The sequence below is a fragment of the Pseudophryne corroboree genome, chromosome 5 (assembly GCF_028390025.1).
Source record: "Pseudophryne corroboree isolate aPseCor3 chromosome 5, aPseCor3.hap2, whole genome shotgun sequence".
Lineage (NCBI taxonomy): Eukaryota > Metazoa > Chordata > Amphibia > Anura > Myobatrachidae > Pseudophryne > Pseudophryne corroboree.
Window position 1 is genome coordinate 230,571,041 of NC_086448.1, and position 18,481 is coordinate 230,589,521.

General features: G+C 40.6%; 1 protein-coding gene and 1 pseudogene across 2 annotated transcripts in view; one reads left to right on the plus strand and one right to left on the minus strand.

Moving 5' to 3' along the window:
• RFTN1 (raftlin, lipid raft linker 1) overlaps positions 1 to 18,481 on the minus strand; it is a 612,999-nt gene that overhangs the window by 124,439 nt on the left and 470,079 nt on the right. For both annotated transcript variants that reach the window (XM_063922166.1, XM_063922167.1), the window contains exons 5-6: positions 4,567 to 4,969; positions 852 to 1,055 (exon numbers count right to left, since the gene is read on the minus strand). In XM_063922166.1, the coding sequence (XP_063778236.1) occupies positions 852 to 1,055; positions 4,567 to 4,969 (607 nt within the window). The remainder of the gene's footprint in view (positions 1 to 851; positions 1,056 to 4,566; positions 4,970 to 18,481) is intronic.
• LOC134931573 (5S ribosomal RNA) lies at positions 12,286 to 12,404 on the plus strand (annotated as a pseudogene).

Sequence of the window (18,481 nt, forward strand, 5' to 3'; positions counted from 1 at the left end):
TTGTCGAAATATCGCAAGGAAATTATTGTACCAGCGTACACACTTTCCCGATTTCAGTGGACGTAGTGGGTGTACCTAAAGTTGGCATAATGTCCAGGGAGGGGGTGTGATTACAAGACCAAAACAAGCCTAGCTGAATCATTTTCTGAGCTAGTGCGTTCCTTGCTAGTATGTTCGTTCAGATCTGGGCTAGCTAGTTTGAAACAGAACGTTTGTTTGTGTCATTCTCCAGTATGAGTTTGATTTTGAGAAAAAGAAAGGCTCAAGCTTGTATTCCTGCTACCATGGCAACAACACTGTAAGCTATCAGGAGGAGAACATGGCGGGGAAAAATGTTTTAAAAGGGTGTATGCTGGTGCACATTGGCACTTGCAAAACTACACATGGCAGCAAATCCTGGATTGCAGTAAAGGGGTTGGGACAAAGGTAAAATGATGAAGGCAGCAGTGCAGAACAAACGAAAAAAGGGTGAATGTTTACAAGAAGAGGATGGATGTGTACGACATCACTACTCTCCACTGCGCTTTAAGGTTAATAATTATTTCCTACTTAAACAAATGATCCTGTCCTGTTAAGTTATATTGATAATTGTGCAACTAAGAAACGGTTGTAACTATGTTTACAGAAGAGTATTGGGGTTGAAAAATACAGCATTTGTAGAAGACGGAAGCTTTCTGGACAGTAGTCAATTTTTTATACATCACACTTTTTGCTACGACATGGCAAGATCTGGAAATACTGACAGCTGAGGACTGGAATTCTATATTCTTCCAACTGACCATAATAAGGAAAGTCAATACAAAGCATTGTAATCATTAAATAGAGGTATTTGTCAATGTAAAATTCCATACCATTTACCATTCCAAGATAAAAGACAGCATTCACTAGAGAGCATCCTTTTCTGAAGTGGTCTGTCATGTGCTCCAACCAATTTGCTTCCAGACCATTAATGGTACTCTTATCCTTTGAAATCTTCATTGGGATGTTCACAGTGTAATATTTTCTGTACCTTTGTTGGGTTTTGGGCTTATTAAAAATAGCCAAAATCTCAGCTTCTGAAAAAAAACAAAAACGAAAATAAGCTTTAACAATCTCCAATTATTTATGAAAAAGGATTCACTGGAACCTAATGTCTCAATGATGCCTGGGGCTAAATTTACTATGATGGGTGTTCTATTTAAGATGGGATGTTGCCCATAGCAACCAATCAGATTCTACTTCTTATTTCTCTAGCACCTTCTAGAAGATAATACCTGGAATCTGATTGGTTGCTATGAGCAACATCCCATCTTAAACAGAACTCCCATCTTAGTAAATTTACGCCCTGGTTTCTAAATATTCAGAAATATTGGTTCAAACACAAAATGGCTGCCTAGACTGTGTGTACTTTAGGTTCACTAGAACTGAGTGGAAGCTAATTTGGAAAATGCTGAAAATTGCATGTGAAATAATGTATACACTAGAAAAGAGGCGCCTAAGAGGAGATATTATTAATATCTACAAAGAGTTATCAGAGGAATTATTTATTAAAAGAACACAGTTTAGGACACGTGGGCACTCGCAGCGACTGGAGGAGAGAAAGTTCAGAATGCAACGGAGGAAAGGGTTCTTCACTGTTAGGGCAATCAGAATGTGGAATTTCCTGCCAGGGAAGGAGGTAATGGCGGACTCTGTAATTGGATTTAAAAAAGGAATGGATAAATTACTGAATGAAAAAGCTATCCAAGGTTATAATACTTAAAATATCAACATGGTTAATCCGGGGGTAACATGAGTTACAGTAGCTAACTAGTCATAAAACATTATTTAGCAAGTATGTAGAATCATCACAACTTAAAAACAGGTTGAACACAATGGGCAATTTGCCTCTATTCAACCTCAAATACTATATGTTTTAAGTATTTTTTGCTAATCTTACAACCAGCACAGCTGATTAAATTTACACTTAATTTTGAAGTGTTTGGGGAATGTATTTGAGTGAATGTGCATTTTTTTCCATATGACAGAAAAGTGAAAGCCATAAAAGATATCATCCTGCACAGATTTCTGATAATGCTAATATAGGGAACAACTTACTGTATGTAGAGAGTCTGGAAAACATACAGGCTATATTATTACCAAGTGAAATTAATGTGACCCATTCATATAAGCAGGGTATGCAGATTTAAATCAACTTGATTTAAATAACGATTTAAAACGTGATTTAAATCACGTGATTTAAATAAAAAAAAATTAAATCAAAGGTTTTTTTTCCAATGCTATACATGTGTGGAAAGAATTAGAGGATCGTTTGAAGGAATTAAGATTTATCAAGCCTTGGAGAGTATTAAATTGCACGGAGTTAAAGCAACAACCAATCAGCTCCCAACTGTCATCTTTCAAACACAGCCTGTAACATGGCAGTTAGGAGCTGACTGGCTGATACTTTATCACAGTGCAATTTATCACTCTTGAAGACTTGATAAAACCGGGCCTTATAAATCTGGACAAACCAAACATGAAGACATTTTTGGACCGCTATAATCAAATATTGGGACCTGCACATTTTCTCGCTTACTTGATGGACCCAAGTTACTGTGTTAGTTGTCTAACTGCAGAAGAAAAGTTAGACGCTATTAAGTTTGCCAAAGAAAAATATCCGCATTAAAATACCCTTCTACCAACACTAGTGAAGCTTCAAGCCAAAGCAACCCAGTTTAATGACCTGTTGTTTGACCATGATGTTGTGTCAACAGTGGCACCAATAGATTGGTGGAAAACGGGACATTGGTTCAGAATGAAAATATCATGGTAGCCCTAGAGCAATTGCTAACAGCTGCAGCATCATCACCTTCAGTAGAAAGAATATTTTGGCGCAGTCAGAACTGAGAAACCGCTTGGGTACTGACAAAGCTGCAAAACTTGTGTTTCTGTTTAAGGTGTTTAAAAAACCTAATGTGTAGCATTATTCAGATGTACAAATCAGGTAAGGCAATTGCCAACTATTGTAACTGTTAACATCATTGCTGTTTCTTTCCTTTCGCAGTTTGCGTGATTTGTGTGTAGTTTGCTGTCATGCCATAATTCATGGTGACACCGTCAAGTCTTTTAAATTAAATATATTAAAGTTTCAGTGTTTTAAAAGAACTTTGTATAATTGTTTTTACTTGGTTTATTTGTTTACTTGATAATTTTTATAAAAATCCAATTTAAATAAATAAAAAAAAAAATTTGTTTTTTTTAATCATGATTTTTTCACACCCTGCATATAAGTGGTGATTCCCTGATGTCGGTCCGATCCACTGTTCAGCAGACTCCGACGATCGGCAATTTCTTTGGGGATCAGCAAAATCCAGCATGTTACATCTCCACGACCTGCCGATTCCAACATTTTTTGAGTCAGAATCAGCGAATTGAGATTGATCAATATGTTGGATTTTGACGATTACCTGACCCAGGCATCATCAGAATGGGGAATTGTCCCGATAGATGCCTCATGTATGGGGCCCATAAAGGCCCATACACATTAGACGATGTCGCTCTGTGAGCGACATCGTCTAACGTTTCCCCCTCCCGGGCCGGCCGGTCGGCGGCCGCCTGTACGCACTGAGCAATATGACAGCTCATATCGCTCAGTGACGTCACGCCCCCCCCAGCCCTGCATGAAGGTCGTGGACGACAGTCCACATCCTTCATGCATGCCCTACCGACAGCGACGATCGTTGCCGACCCGCGGGGCCGCGCATCGGTCGTCGCTGGCGGCATACACACTTGACGATAAAATGAGCGACGTCGCTCAAGGAGGGGGAAAATGAGCGACGTCGCTCATTTTATCGTTAAGTGTGTATGGACCTTTAGACACACCAACTACTAAGATAGTAAACAGAAGCAATCGTAAATATAAAATAAATAGTAAATAGTAGGAATAGTAAATATATAATAGTAAATAATAGCAATAGTAAACATAAATATATGACAGTACATATTCATAACATAGCAAATCTGAGGATTTGGATAACTACTGAATACTTTTGCTACACATTCAGCAGAATACTGTATTGAATGAGAAAACTGTTCTGAATGTTACAATTAACCAGGATGTGCTATATATGGCTCTAGCTTAGCATAGATTAGGCCCCACACACTTCTTGGGGCCCCTGCAGACCATGTCCAGCATAACTGGAGTCTCATTAGTGCAGTTGGAAAATGACCAGACACAGGCCTTCAACGATGGTGTTCCAGACACAGGTATTAACATGCCCAATAATGATCTGATCAATTTCCATTGCATAAAAATGAATGAGTAAAGCATAGTAGGTTTAGGATTTGGCTGAACTTGACTGTTGCCAGAAATCCTTTAAAATCCACAAAATAACTAATGGAGTCTGTGTTTCTGTAACAGTTAGACACCGACACCCCTAGCATTTGCCAATACAAGGCAACACAGTCTGTCTATCCCTGAATAGCGCAATCTGCCTAATTCCAAAAGCAGATTTATTTGGAAAACATTCTGAAATATAAGAAGTATTCTATTTTCATATTCTTTTTATTTCTACACAACACTATAGGACCATGTTCTGTACTTACTTCTAATGCTGCAGATATCATGCAGACTAGACTCTGTTGTTATCTTGTCCGGAATGAACACATCCTCATTTGAAATAGCAAAGTTGAGTTCTTCCAATTGATCTGCTTCATCCAGAGGTGCAGACTCCACTTTTTGCTGCTCAATAACTTCCAGCCTATCGACTGCTTTGGGCTGCTCAGCAATTTCCCTGCTCTTTGCCGGCGAAGTGCTTCCATTAGTACAATCCGACTTATCCACTGAAGTATGATCCTCCATATCACTGCATGCTTTATTGATAGCTGTGTGTTCTGGAGAGCTTGATTGGCTCAAACTATCAGACAGGCTGTATGGCAGGTCTTTTGCAATGTAGTATCCCTGTACTATCCCAGCAAACTTTGATCCTTGACTAGCTGCATCCTCAATCTAGGAATGAATGAAATATATTTAATAATATTTATGTAATATTCATTTACAAAAAAAACACATATATAGCATATTATTAGAGGAATAATGTCAGTATAAGAAACAAACAGTAATGTCACAATAGTACAGTATGCTACTGAATGATAGCTCAAAAAGAGTTAACTATTTGCTGTAGACCAGATGTATCATACTTGCCCATCATTATCACAATGTAAATAAATATCACTGAAATTCTGAAGAATAAGACACAAAGATCATGTGGATACAATTTTGAATACCAAAAACTGACACTAGTTTAAAGTGGACCTCTAAGGCAGGAATGGGAAATAAATCATGTATTGGGCCATTCCGTGAAATGTCCCATATATGACACCGTATGTGCATCTTTTGAGTTTTCAACATAGTTAAATTATAGCTCTTTCTCATCAAACAATATTCAGGCTCTTAATATAAAAGTTGAGCTGAATTATCAAGTAGAAGTTTCCTTTATGTCCCATGGCATGGAATCGTAAAGCCTGCTTGCAACATAGTTATTAATGCACATATCTGAGAATACGATCACCCTTTCGTATAGTACATCTGGTATAATGGGAATTAGCTATTGAAAGGTGATGCCTGGAAGTTATCATCCTGTGCCTGTCAGGAAATAGTGATCTCATTTTGGGACATTCCTGTTTTGCGGAGTGATCCACATCCATTTTTCTGTCTTCAAATGGGGTTTTGCGCAGAGATGGAGGGGTTCAGCCTCGCCCTATTTTTAATGAGACCCATTTTTCTCCTCAATGTTGCCCTTTTGGCGTAGAAACACATTTAAAGGCACATTCCAGGTATACTATTAAAAAAATTCAACACACATATTCATGAGCAATGTAAGCCGTACATGCAGTAGCACTGTTTTACCTGGAAAAGTGTAGTCTATTGAAAAAAGAGGTATTAGGTGGTTGTACTTTACTCTGATGTTTACAACTTTGCAAAGTGCACTTTAACTGTTGTTTCTGCCTCGCTGCTTATCTACATGCATTTCTAAGTTCTAGGTTCTAAGGGGGTATATTCAATTAGGGTCGGATCCATTCCGACAAGCATTTAATCAGCAAGTATTAATATTATTATTTTTAATTTCTATGGTGTCACAAGGGATTCATAGCGCCCATTACAGAGAACATAAACAAATGAGCAAAACAGTTACAGTTTGAGACAATGTAGGACAAGTACAAGGTATATACAGAAAACCAGGGGTTAGATGCCATCACATGGAGTATTGAGTATAAGATAGCTGAAGTAAGAGAATGAAAGGCACAAGAGGGGAGAAGGCCCTGCTCTTGTGTGCTTACAATCTAAATAAAGCCGTAAAAACAACCAAAAGTCATACAGTATGAAATACATAAGATGGGTGCATACTGAGCAATATACCGGCCATGAACTGCTGATCTATATATCGTGAGTCCGTCTGTGGGTGAGCGTACCCCTGATATGTCTGTGAACTATGCCGTTCACTAACATACTGCGTCGGCCCTGCAGGGCCGCTGGTGACTGACATCTCAACTGGACGAGCACATTTAAATGCACTTATGAATGGTCATATAGGTCGACGGATCAGCAATCGGACAGGTGTGTATCCAGCTATACACATGGGGAATCATGAGCTTTGTGACAAGGACGTTGGAATGAATGGGTTTAAAGAAATAAAAAAAATAACAAAAGGGTAAATAAACCATTAATAAGATAATACTAAAGTCGCTTCAGGGCAACAACATGAATATATACCACAAGTCAAACATATAAAAGTTACAGGACACTTGAAATATGTTAAGCAGAGATAAACGGGATATAGTCACCATCCCGGCTGTCGGGATCCCGGGGGTCAGCATACCGCCGCCGAGATCCTGGCCGCCAGAATGCCAGCAGGGGGCTGATGACTATTTCCACTCGTGGGTGTCCCCGACACCCACAGATTGGAAATACAACCTATGGCAAGCGCAGCGAGCCACTGAGCCCTCAAGGGGCTTCGCTGCGCTCGCCACCCTGCTGGCATTCTGGCGGCCGGGATCCCAGCGTCGATATGCTGGCCGCCGGGATCCCGGGAGCTGGTCACCCACACCCAACTCAGATAAACAGATATCAAACTAGAGACACATAACATTGCCATGAACACGGTATAGGAAACTAAAACACAGTCATATAATACAATCATTCTATCATATAATACGATCAATTCTATCCCAAACTGGTTCTTTTTCTCAAGCAAGCGACCAAACCCATGTAATACAAACATGTACTGCAGGCTCGCTCCCGCCTGGAGAAACAGCATATGTTTTCAAGCATGCTAATTACTTTGGCTTTAAATTGTAGAGTTTTCAATAATTAGGTTAAACTAGTGCCCCAGGTCCCTGAATATTAAGTTTCAACATCAATTAAATTATTTTCCAGGCATGTCCTTCAGGTTGTTAGTAAAGCAGCAATGTGTAAACTCCATTGTGTACTAACCTTAATATTAAGACATAAGTCATAAAACCATTCGCCATATTTTTTAAATATGATTCCTGAGAGACATAGAGGTAAATTTACTAAGGTGAGCGTTTTTTAGAACTCATGATGTTGCCCATAGCAACCAATCAGATTATATCTATTATCTTCTAGAAGCAGCTAGATAAATGTTAAGCAGAATCTAATTGGTTGCGACGAGCAACATCACCAGTTCTAAAAAAACTCCCACCTTCAGAATCAGAATCAGCTTTATTGGCCAGGTGTACTCACGTACACTAGGAATTCTTTGTGGTACAATGCATCGCCAAGCAGCAACATGAAGGGGGAATACATAGCATAAGAAGGGGGAAAAACGTAGCATACATTACAACCATTATACGTATGAGTTGATGCTGCACATTGCAATTGTACAATAGACTCGACATATTATACATGTTAGACTAAAAAGGAAGGCTGCTTGGCAGAGCAGCACCAAGGCAGCCATCCGCGGCGCCAACTAGAACTCAAACAATGCACATAATTCAAAAGATTTAAGTATTACATCAAAAGATAAACCACACAGACATAAAAAAAAACCTCCCACCTTAGTACATTTACCACATCAACTTAAAATAGCAACAGATTTACTAACAACAAACTTATCACCTGGTCCTCAGACATGGGGAAGCTATCATTCTAGGCGGCTGGAAAAGACTATCATTGGTGATACCCGGTAATAATTTTGCCAGCTTTGGGGCATCGTAAAAGGGGAAGCCATATCTCCAGCAAAAACACCTGTTGTCACCAGATTCAGGGTTTCTTCTCCCTACGAGAAACAGCCCCCGAAGTCCTCTAACACACAGGCACACACTCTGCTCCTTTTTATGTCAGCAACTAATTAACACACCATTAGCATGACACATGAAATGTTTTGAAACTATAAAACATGAAACACATATGAATACAGTTCTACGTCACTGTGCAAAGCCAAATATTCCCAAAACCCAACTCCAAATTCTACACCGTTTGCTTTTCTTTTCAGTTAACAATTTCTCAAACAAATGCTATTTTTGAAATCTAGACACGCCAGGAAAGCATCATACGTGCCCCCACTGTATGTCCAGCTGCAGAAAAATAAAGGCAAGACTTTTCTAGGTATTAATGTCTCAAACAAAGATCACTGGTCTATCGCTCAGACCACCTAGAGCGAGTTTTATGGTCATTGCAAACTGCTGCTTTGTGTTGTAGTTGGCTGTAAACCAGTACTGCTACTGACTGCTGATAGCTGATTTATATTCCAGCCAACACTCTCCACTCTAATGTTATGTAAATAGAATTGTAACGTGTCCTGTGTTTTACTGGTCCACCTGGTATAAATGGAACTCATCAATGTTCTGATGGAACATAAATATAGCAAATATAGGAAGACTGATATTAGTTTTCCAAAAGAGGTGGCAACCTTTTATGTTCTATATATAATGGATTAACACACTAACTCAGGACAATACTGCAAGCTAGTATCTAATGTGTAAATTATAAGCAAGACATGACATTTAAAAAAAACTAATAATAATATTAATAATACAATATTTATGCAGTGTGCTACAGCTTAGAAAACATGTTTGCATAGCAGGGAGTTAATTACTACACACAGTAATGCAATTTTGAGCTTTTTAAACTGGAACCTTTATGTTTTATTTACATCTCTCAATGGGGTATATTTACTAAAAGTCGATTTGGGTCGATGTTGAACGATTTTGGTTCCGATATTTTTATTTTTTTTATCGATTTTATATTTCTGGGTCTACGGGGGACATGTACTAAGCAGTGATAAAAGTGGAGAAGTGAGCCAGTGGAGAAGTTGCCCATGGCAACCAATCAGCATTGATGTATTTATAATTTGCATACTATAAAAGTATACAGAGCAGCTGATTGGTTGTCATGGGCAACTTCTCCACTGGCTCACTTCTCCACTTTTATCACTGCTTAGTACATGTCCGCCTAAAGGCCCGTACACACTGGTCGATGTATCGGCCGTTCTCTTGAACGGCCGATACATCGCGGGACCGTCGGCCAGTGTGTACGGGCGATACGTCTGTGAACTCCGTCGTTCACAGACGTATCGCGTCGGCCGTGCAGCACAGCCGACAGCCAATATATCTAACGATATATTGGCCCGTCGCTGAGTGTGTACGGGGCGGTCGTCCGACCGCCCGTACACATGCTGCGGCGGCCGGCGGTGATTGACAGGTGAACTGCCCGCCCGCCCAGTTCATGACGTCAGTCCCCCGACGGATCGGGCTGTGTGTATGCACAGCACACTGCCCGATCCGTACATAGATATATCTGCAGATCAATTGATCTGCAGATATATCTAATAGTGTGTACCCACCTTAAGTCACACATTTACTAACCGATGACTTTTGACAAATTGTCAAAAATCATCTGTTAGTAAATGTAATATTTAGGGGTACATTTGCTAAAAATCGATCTGGGTCGATGTTTGATTGATTTTGTATTTCAGAGTTTACATTCCATATTTACTAACAGATGGTTTTTGAAACTTTTTTAAACGATGTCATCAGAAATCATTTGTTAGTACATATATGATTTAGACCCTTAAATGCAAAATGTATAAAAAAAATCGACCAAAATCGACTTTTGTATACCGACACTGGGATGCCGGCCGCCAGAATGCCAACAGGGGGGGCAAGTGCAACGAAGCACCCTGCGGGCTTGCTACGCTTGCCATACTGCGGGCTCATTGGCTCGCAGCGCTCGCCACACATTCTATTCCCACTCTATGGGTGACATGGACCCCCACGAGTGGGAATAGTCCTGGGGCCTGGGGCCCCTGCCGGCATTCTGGTCAGGGTCGGACTGGCCCACAGGGGAACAGGGGAAACCACCGGTAGGCCCCACTGCCTGTGGGCCCTCCTCCTCCGCTAGGGATCAGGTTCCAGACTCTATCCTAGTGCACTTGAGTTATGCATTATACATATGTTACAATATACTTCACAAAAATACGGTTTTATATATATTTACCAAGGGGTACAGAACATGTACTCTGTAATGGGTAGCCAAACCTCTGTGGTGGCTGGCCACACCCCAGTGGAGCCTGTCCACATCCATAACCATGGGCCCCTACAACAGCATCCCCCCGGTGGGCCCTTTATATCCCAGTCCGACACTGTTTCTGGTGGCCGGTATCCCGGCATCGGTATGCTGACCGCTAGGATTCTGACCGCCAGGATCATAACTACATCCACTCCACCCAATAGTGTAACGTTTGCAACTCTCGCTTGAACTATGGCATCATATCAACTCAGGTCAAATATGTTTTATGGCCCCAGTGCCAACAGCATTGCACTGTGTGAAGGCACGGCCAATACAGACTCCTAAGTCCTAATATGAATATATTTTATCCAATAGAAGTCAAGATGTTATAAGGCAGGATGTAATGCCGCCTGAGTTTGGCAGCTGTGCGGGATGCTGCGTAAAGGCATGGTTTTCTCAGCGGCCCATAGTGTTAAATCACTTTGTTATATTCAGCTGGATATGTAGTAGATACATGGTTAAAGCTATCTACAACAAACAAATTGTATCTTTTATTTTAGGATACACTAATTTTTTTCTACATTTTCTGGTCCTGGGAGGTAAATTGTGATTTTACAATACATTTCATTGGAAGCTATTGTCAGATTTCACAGTGGTCTCAGCTGTATCTTTGAAAATATTTTTATAAAATATATTTTTTTATTCTAATATGATGTTATAATAAATTTTAATACATAATTTCCCGTCATCTTTGTGCTCTTTACTACCACTGTATTCCATTTGTATTTAAAGGGGTAGGCAATCCCTCATAAGGAAGTGAACAAGCCCGGACGGGCGAAACGCGTCTTCCACAGGGGGTCCGCTTTGGAGTATTTTTCTTGGCACAATTCTCTTCACCTCATGATGCCCTGACATGCCATTTCTGTCCTCTCAACCAGAAGTAGCATAAGCTCCATCTGTCTGGGGATACATTTCTCACTGACAGCAACATGTTTTTTTCCTAGAGCAGCCACACTGATATCTCCATATATCTTTTATCAGAGTAGATTTTTCTATGCAAATACTGCTTGCTGCCACAGGTCTTTTGCGCCAATCCCAAATATAGTCTAAGACATTGTTATTCTGTCCCAGCATTTGTTAGATTATTTGTGTTAGGATTGTCAGAACAAGACATTGTTATTTTGTCCTAAGATATTTTTTTCTAGTACCTGGTGGATACTTTATGTCAGGATTGTCAGCATTTGCATATTTGCATTTGCTTTTTCACCAATAGATGCAATCATCCTGCCATACTGTTCCACCTATTGGGATAAATCAGTACCATTCCAGATAATTGGTAGCCAGATACCATGATGGTATTTTGGTGCAATTGGCTTAATATGTAATATATATACCTATCCTTTTCAGTAAGGACAGATTTTCATGCTCAAAACTGCTGCTTAACTAACTTCATGTCAGGAGCATATTATCATTTATGGTGACGGATACATTTTCTATAAGTGATTTGACGTTGGATGTAACATTTGTTTATGATATTATAATATTCTGGAGCTATATATAGCAATTTGCTTTTTCCTCCTCTTATCACTTTTTCCGTGGACTCTCATCTACGATCCATGGACCACGATACCACTACCGTAGTTTTGTTGGACCGTGCCTAACGTGGAAAGCAGATCCACATATTCTCAGCTATCCCCTTTTTTTTATTCAATTTTTCCTTTCTGTCTTCTATTACTTCCTACTTCTACCAATTTCTTATATAGGTGCACTCTCATTGGTATGCAGATCGCATAATTCTCTACTATCATACCACGCTGTCAATGCCCGATCTCGTCCGATCTTGGAAGCCAAACAGTGTTGGGCCAGGTTAGTGCCTGGAGAGGAGACTTCCTGCGAATACCTGGTGTTGTAGAGCAGGATTCAACTTCCTTTTCTATGTGAATTGCGATGCCAACAGCAGTATCACCACTTGATTCTTTCTTCTCTTATTGTTTATCAATCTCTCTTTAAATCCAACGCATAAATCCTTATCAATATATGTGGTATCTGTCATTTATTTAGGTGTTTTTTTCTTGGTGACCATCAATTCTCAGTATATCAACTTAACTTAAGTAGTCTGAATTAGAGACATCCATGATATTTGCTTGACCACTCCTCGGTCCCATTAATACAGAAAATTCTGTACTGGTCAGGGGAAATGGGGGTTAGACAATCAAGTTTCTACAACCTTTCCAATCACTTTTTGTGAAAAACGAGACCAGAACATTTTAAAAAAAATTCGAATTTTGGATCATTTAGATGGGTAAATGTATTTTTAGATTTGATCATTAAAAGTTATGTCTTAAAATATTTTCCTATACATATTTTTGGAATGTTCCTTCATTGTACAAGAGTGCGCCCACACAAGAGCCTTCTTTCTCTCCCTTTGTTAATCCCTCATAATGCTCAGTTTGAGACTTAGCATATGTGCCCGCCAAACGTTGCAGAACATGGGCTCCTAAAGCAGAGACACCTACTGTATATTTTAGGTAATGGTTGGTAAAGGTGTCGGAGATAATTTTAGTTTATGCTTTTAAGGAAACCATAATGAATCTTCACTGAATGGTAGACACAGTGGGGGTCATTCCAAGTTGATCGGTAGCTGCCGTTGTTCGCAGCATAGCGATCAGGCTGAAAATTGGCATTTCTGTGCATGGGAATGGGCCGCAGTGCGCACGCGCAAAGTACTTTCACAAAAAACTATGCAGTTTTACACAAGGTCGAGCGACGCTTTTCCGTCGCTCTGTTGATCGGTGAGTGATTGACAGGAAGTGGGTGTTTCTGGGTGGTAACTGACCGTTTTCCGGGAGTGTGCTAAGAAACGCAGGCGTGTCAGGTAAAAACGCAGGTGTGCCTGGGGGAACGCGGGAGTGGCTGGCCTAACGCAGGGCGTGTTTGTGACGTCAAAGCAGGAACTAAACAGACTGAAGTGATCGCAAGGAAGGAGTAGGTCTGCAGCTACTCTGAAACTGCTTGAAAAAATGTCAGCAATGTTCTGCTAATCTTTCGTTCGCACTTCTGCTAAGCTAAGATACACTCCCAGAGGGCAGCGGCTTAGCGTTTGCACTGCTGCTAAAAGCAGCTAGCGAGCGATCAACTCGGAATGAGGGCCAGTGTTAGCTTTGTAAACATTCAGGACACCTGATGCACATTCATCTATGAGTCAGTAAGTATAAATTAAGTGACTATTGATGATAATACTCGAATATAAAGTAGGTTAGTATGCCTTGTACCCGTGTACATAGTATACACAACGAGTGGTCAAATGTTGATTAATGTATATATTTATTTGCTTATCTTCAAAACCATAGGTCAGTCAGCCGGGTATGGGGCTCAGGGTCGACATCAATTAGGTCGACACTAGAAATAGGTCAACACAACCATTATGTCGACATGAACAAGGTCGACACACAAAAAAGGTCGACATGGGTTCTTTATGTTTTTTTGGTGTTGTCTTCTCTGTCAGGTGACTGGGTACCCCAATTAGTGCACCGCGTCCACTTGCATGGCTCGCGCTGCGGACAAGGTGCCTCGCTCTGCTACCGCTGCACTCGGCACAGGTTACCATTACCAATTGCAGTCCACGTGGATCGTAAAGTATGAAAAAGTCCACCAAAAAAATGTAAAAAACTCACGTCAACCTTTTTTTCATGTCAACCTTGTTCATGTTGACCTAATGGTCGTGTCAACCTATTTCTAGTATCGACCTAGCCACTGTCGACCAATGGGTGTCAACCTAATTGGTGTTGACCCAGAGTCTGGATACCAGTCAGCCTTGGATGGAAGTTTACTGCTTTTATACAGTTTACTCTTTAGATAACCTTTGCTATGGCACTGTGAGTTACGTCACTGAGGCCAAAACTACTCTACTGTTTTCTTTACCACAGTAACAAAATAGTAAAATACCACAGTAAAACAGTGCTACCCAATGGTTATATTATACAGAAGGTTAGAATACAGTTATATCCCTTTCACATCGCCAATGCCGGATCCCACCCGGGAATTGGAAACGGGTCCTTCCTGGGTGGGATCCGGCACTGGACCCCAACAGCAGGCTTCCCGACCCGGCATTATGTTGGGTCGGGTTGCCATAGTGATGGGTGGTGGAGCTGGAATCGGGGGCAGAGGTGGCGCTGGGAGATGAGCTCATCCACGTGCTGCCTCCCCCTATGTAGTAAACGGGGCCCGGGTTGCATCGACCCAGCAACCCGTTCACATTGCCACTGACCCGGTATTCAACCCGGGAATAACCCTTTTTATAAACTGTGTTGAATTACCGGGTCAGGCGAACCGGGAATTCTCCATGGCCTCTTTCACATCGCACAGTGACCCGTGTCGACCCGGCAGTATACCGGGTCGATATCGGGTTATTTGTGCAATGTGAAAGGGGTATAAGAGGACTTTCAAAATGTGTTTTACTTGAAAGCAACACAGAGAAAAAAATAGAAAATGGAGGTGCACACTCAACACTAAGAACACTGGCAACCAGAACAATTGTAAGTGAAAGTAAGTAATTTCCTATAGTGATGGCTCCTATCCTACTATTTTCTGACATACTGTATTATTACAAGTTCTCTTAGTATTATAAATAATTTATTACCAGAAAGAACATATTAGTTTTGGTACAAGTATCTCTTTCTTATACTTATTTTTATTTTTTTCTGCTACTTATTTTAATATTATCTTAATAAATGTTATGTTTTAAATAAAGATTTTATAGGTGGGTTTTGCTGTCTTGTGAACACCTTAGATCTTATACTGTAGGTGTGTTTTGCTGTCTTGTGAACACCTTAGATCTTATAGGAGGGTTTTGCTGTCTTGTGAACACCTTAGATGATAATCTTATAGGTGTCACCTCAGCTGACACCAATACCAGAGTATTTTTTGGTGACATACCAATATTGAAACAGGTACAGTACCAGAATCATTCATATATCATTGTTTAAATTCCAAAGTGAATTCAAACTTATTTGTATCAAGAGCAAAAAATGAAAACCAATGGGAGAGTGCTAAATATTATGGTGGCCAATCCCGGGATCGGGATCGGCGGGATCCCGGGATTTAGGGCCAAAAATGGCCGGGATTCAATCCCGGTATTGGAAGCTCCAATCCCAGAGATTGAGGGATCAGCGTTGAGCATCCACAGGACGCTCAAACGCAGGCCGGCTTCCTCCTTCCGGGTCCCCAGCGCAGCGTGAGAGGTCACGCTGCGCTGTCAGCCACTGCTGGGAGCCGCCAGCAGCGTTGAAATTATGTTTCCCTCCCGCCCGCCCCCGGTATATGGTGAGTTATATGTGCGGGGCAAGGTGGGGTGGCCACCTAGCAAAAAGCCAATCCCGGGTATCCCGGGATTGGCCATTTTTCAATCCCGATACCCGGGATTGAAAAAATGGCCCGGGATTGGCTACAATACTAAATATCTGTAGTAGATTTTTTTTTTATTACATTTTTTTATTATATCACATATAATAAAACATTTGATACTGGCCAGCACCATTCACATATATAAAATATACATATATTCTATATTCTAAAAATTATTATGTATATAAAACAAAATAAGCAAACACAAGGCAATTGCACTGCAGAACTGATCTACAACAAAGTCTCCTTTGCATAAACTTCAGTGATACTGTGTACCACCTGGAATGTTTACTAACAAGCGCCTAAAAGCTATTAGCAATTGAGTTAGTGATTAAACTTTTAGCGGCTTTGAGCTCTGTGGTAACGTTAATAGCTCCGCTGATAACTCTCACTGGATTAGTGCAACAAGTTCATGCATATCCATGCAGTATTAATAGACAGCATCCAAATGCTCATAACAGGTTCATTTACCATAGATGCCAATATGGACATTGGAATAGCCTCTGTTAATTACACGGAGTTGGTGGTGTTGCTCCCGGCTGGAGCTCCTCCCGGCAGCCTTATCTGGAGTCCATATATCCACTTTGTAGCACTCCGTGCCCTCTCTTTTAGATGTACGTCTCCCAAACACACGGGATACAGCTTCAGATTTACATCCGCTGGCCAGCGTGCTGCAGACCTCAAAGCTAAAAGAGAGGGCACGGAGTGCTACAAAGTGGATATATTCTGCAGTGCAATTGCCTTGTGTTTGCTTATTTTGTTTTATATAAATAATAATTTTTCGAATATAGAATATATGTATATTTTATATATGTGAATGGTGCTGGTCAGTATCAAATGTTTTATTATATGTGATATAATAAAAAAATATAATAACAAAAAATCTACTACAGATATTTAGCGCTCTCCTATTGGTTTTCATTTTTTGCTCTTAATATATAAGGCTTTTTTTCCAATTACCCCAGGGGAAGCAGCTATTCATCTGTACAATAGTGGCGCCAGGAGTTTTTTTGTGTATATTTCTTGATTTTTATTTGTATCAATTATTATTATGCAGCTCACATATAGGGCCTAATTCAGAATTGGGCGTGATTCGATCGCATTGCATCTTTGGAAATAAATGCAGATCTCTACCTGTATTCAGAGGTGGCTGAATCTATGTGACTGCACCAACCCATCCATCCACTTATGAAAGTAGCCATAGTCACTCTCAGCGCAGATTTACCTCTGACCTATCTTTGGTGTAAGAGAAACTTCTGAAATCAGACTGATCCACAGAATCATCCACAATTCCATATACATACCCAGACTCATCCACAATTCCATATACATACCCACAGTACACTACATGCAAATGGAGATCTGTAGCTCAGTTATACCCATAAAGGCACAAATGTAGCTTCAGCTGAGATGCGTATGACTCGCATAATTGCTCACAGTTCCGTATGCAGGCTCCGACGCATGCACTGTTGCTAAACATTGCAGGATGCGTCTGCAGACTTGGTGCAGCTCTGGAACAGGCCCATAGGGGGTCATTATGACCTGATCACATGCTAGCTGTTTTTTGCAGCGCTGCAATCAGCTCAAAACTCGGCAAAACTGCACATGCGTATGCACCGCAATGCGCAGGCGCGTCATACGGGTACAAAGCAGATCGGTGCTGGGTGATAGATTTCACAAAGAATGCATTCGCACAGCCGATCGCAAGAAGATTGACAGGAAGAAGGGGTTTATGGGTGTCAACTGACTGCTTTCTGGGAGTGGTTGGAAAAACGCAGGCAAGCGTTTGCAGGGCGGGTGTCTGACGTCAATTCCGGGACCGGACAGGCTGAAGTGATCGCAGCGGCTGAGTAAGTTCAGACCTACTCAGAAACTGCACAAAACTTTTTTGTACCGCTCAGCTGCACAAGCGTTCGCACACTTGCAAAGCGAAAATACACTCCCCCATAGGCAGCGTCTATCTGATCGCAGTGCTGTAAAAAATAGCTAGCGAGCGATCAACTCGGAATGACCCCCTTAATCTCTATTGCATACATTCTGCCTATTTTAATAATCTTCTCATGATCTAGAAATTCTTTTGACTTATTCAGCTTCGTGTAGCGTCACAGATGTATCCTAGCATTCGTTCCAAATCACTGACATATACTGTACAATGTTTAGTTGAAAGGTTAAAATAGAGAAAACATTTTGTATGGTGCCATTGAGTGGATTACATGACACACAGGTCCACACTTTGTATGGCGCTTGCTGGACATTTTCTGAGCTACCCACTGAAACACTAGCAGTTCTTCATCCTATCCCATATGTACAACCATTATTTTCCAGAAAGGTTTATTTAATGTAGTGGTGTATCTGTATGTTTCAGAAAATTACCATATTTATGTCCTTTTTAGTACAATATCAAGTTATCGTGAAAATGAACTTTTGTGGATTTGTTAAGGTTGCAGAGTCTTCTCATTGAAAGAAAAATGCACTATTTCTAAGAATATAACTTTTTTATACATCAATAATTTTTATTCAATTTTTTGTATTGCAAAACTGGGGTACAGAAAGAAGAAGAGGGAGGAAGGGGGGGGGGTGCAGTAAATA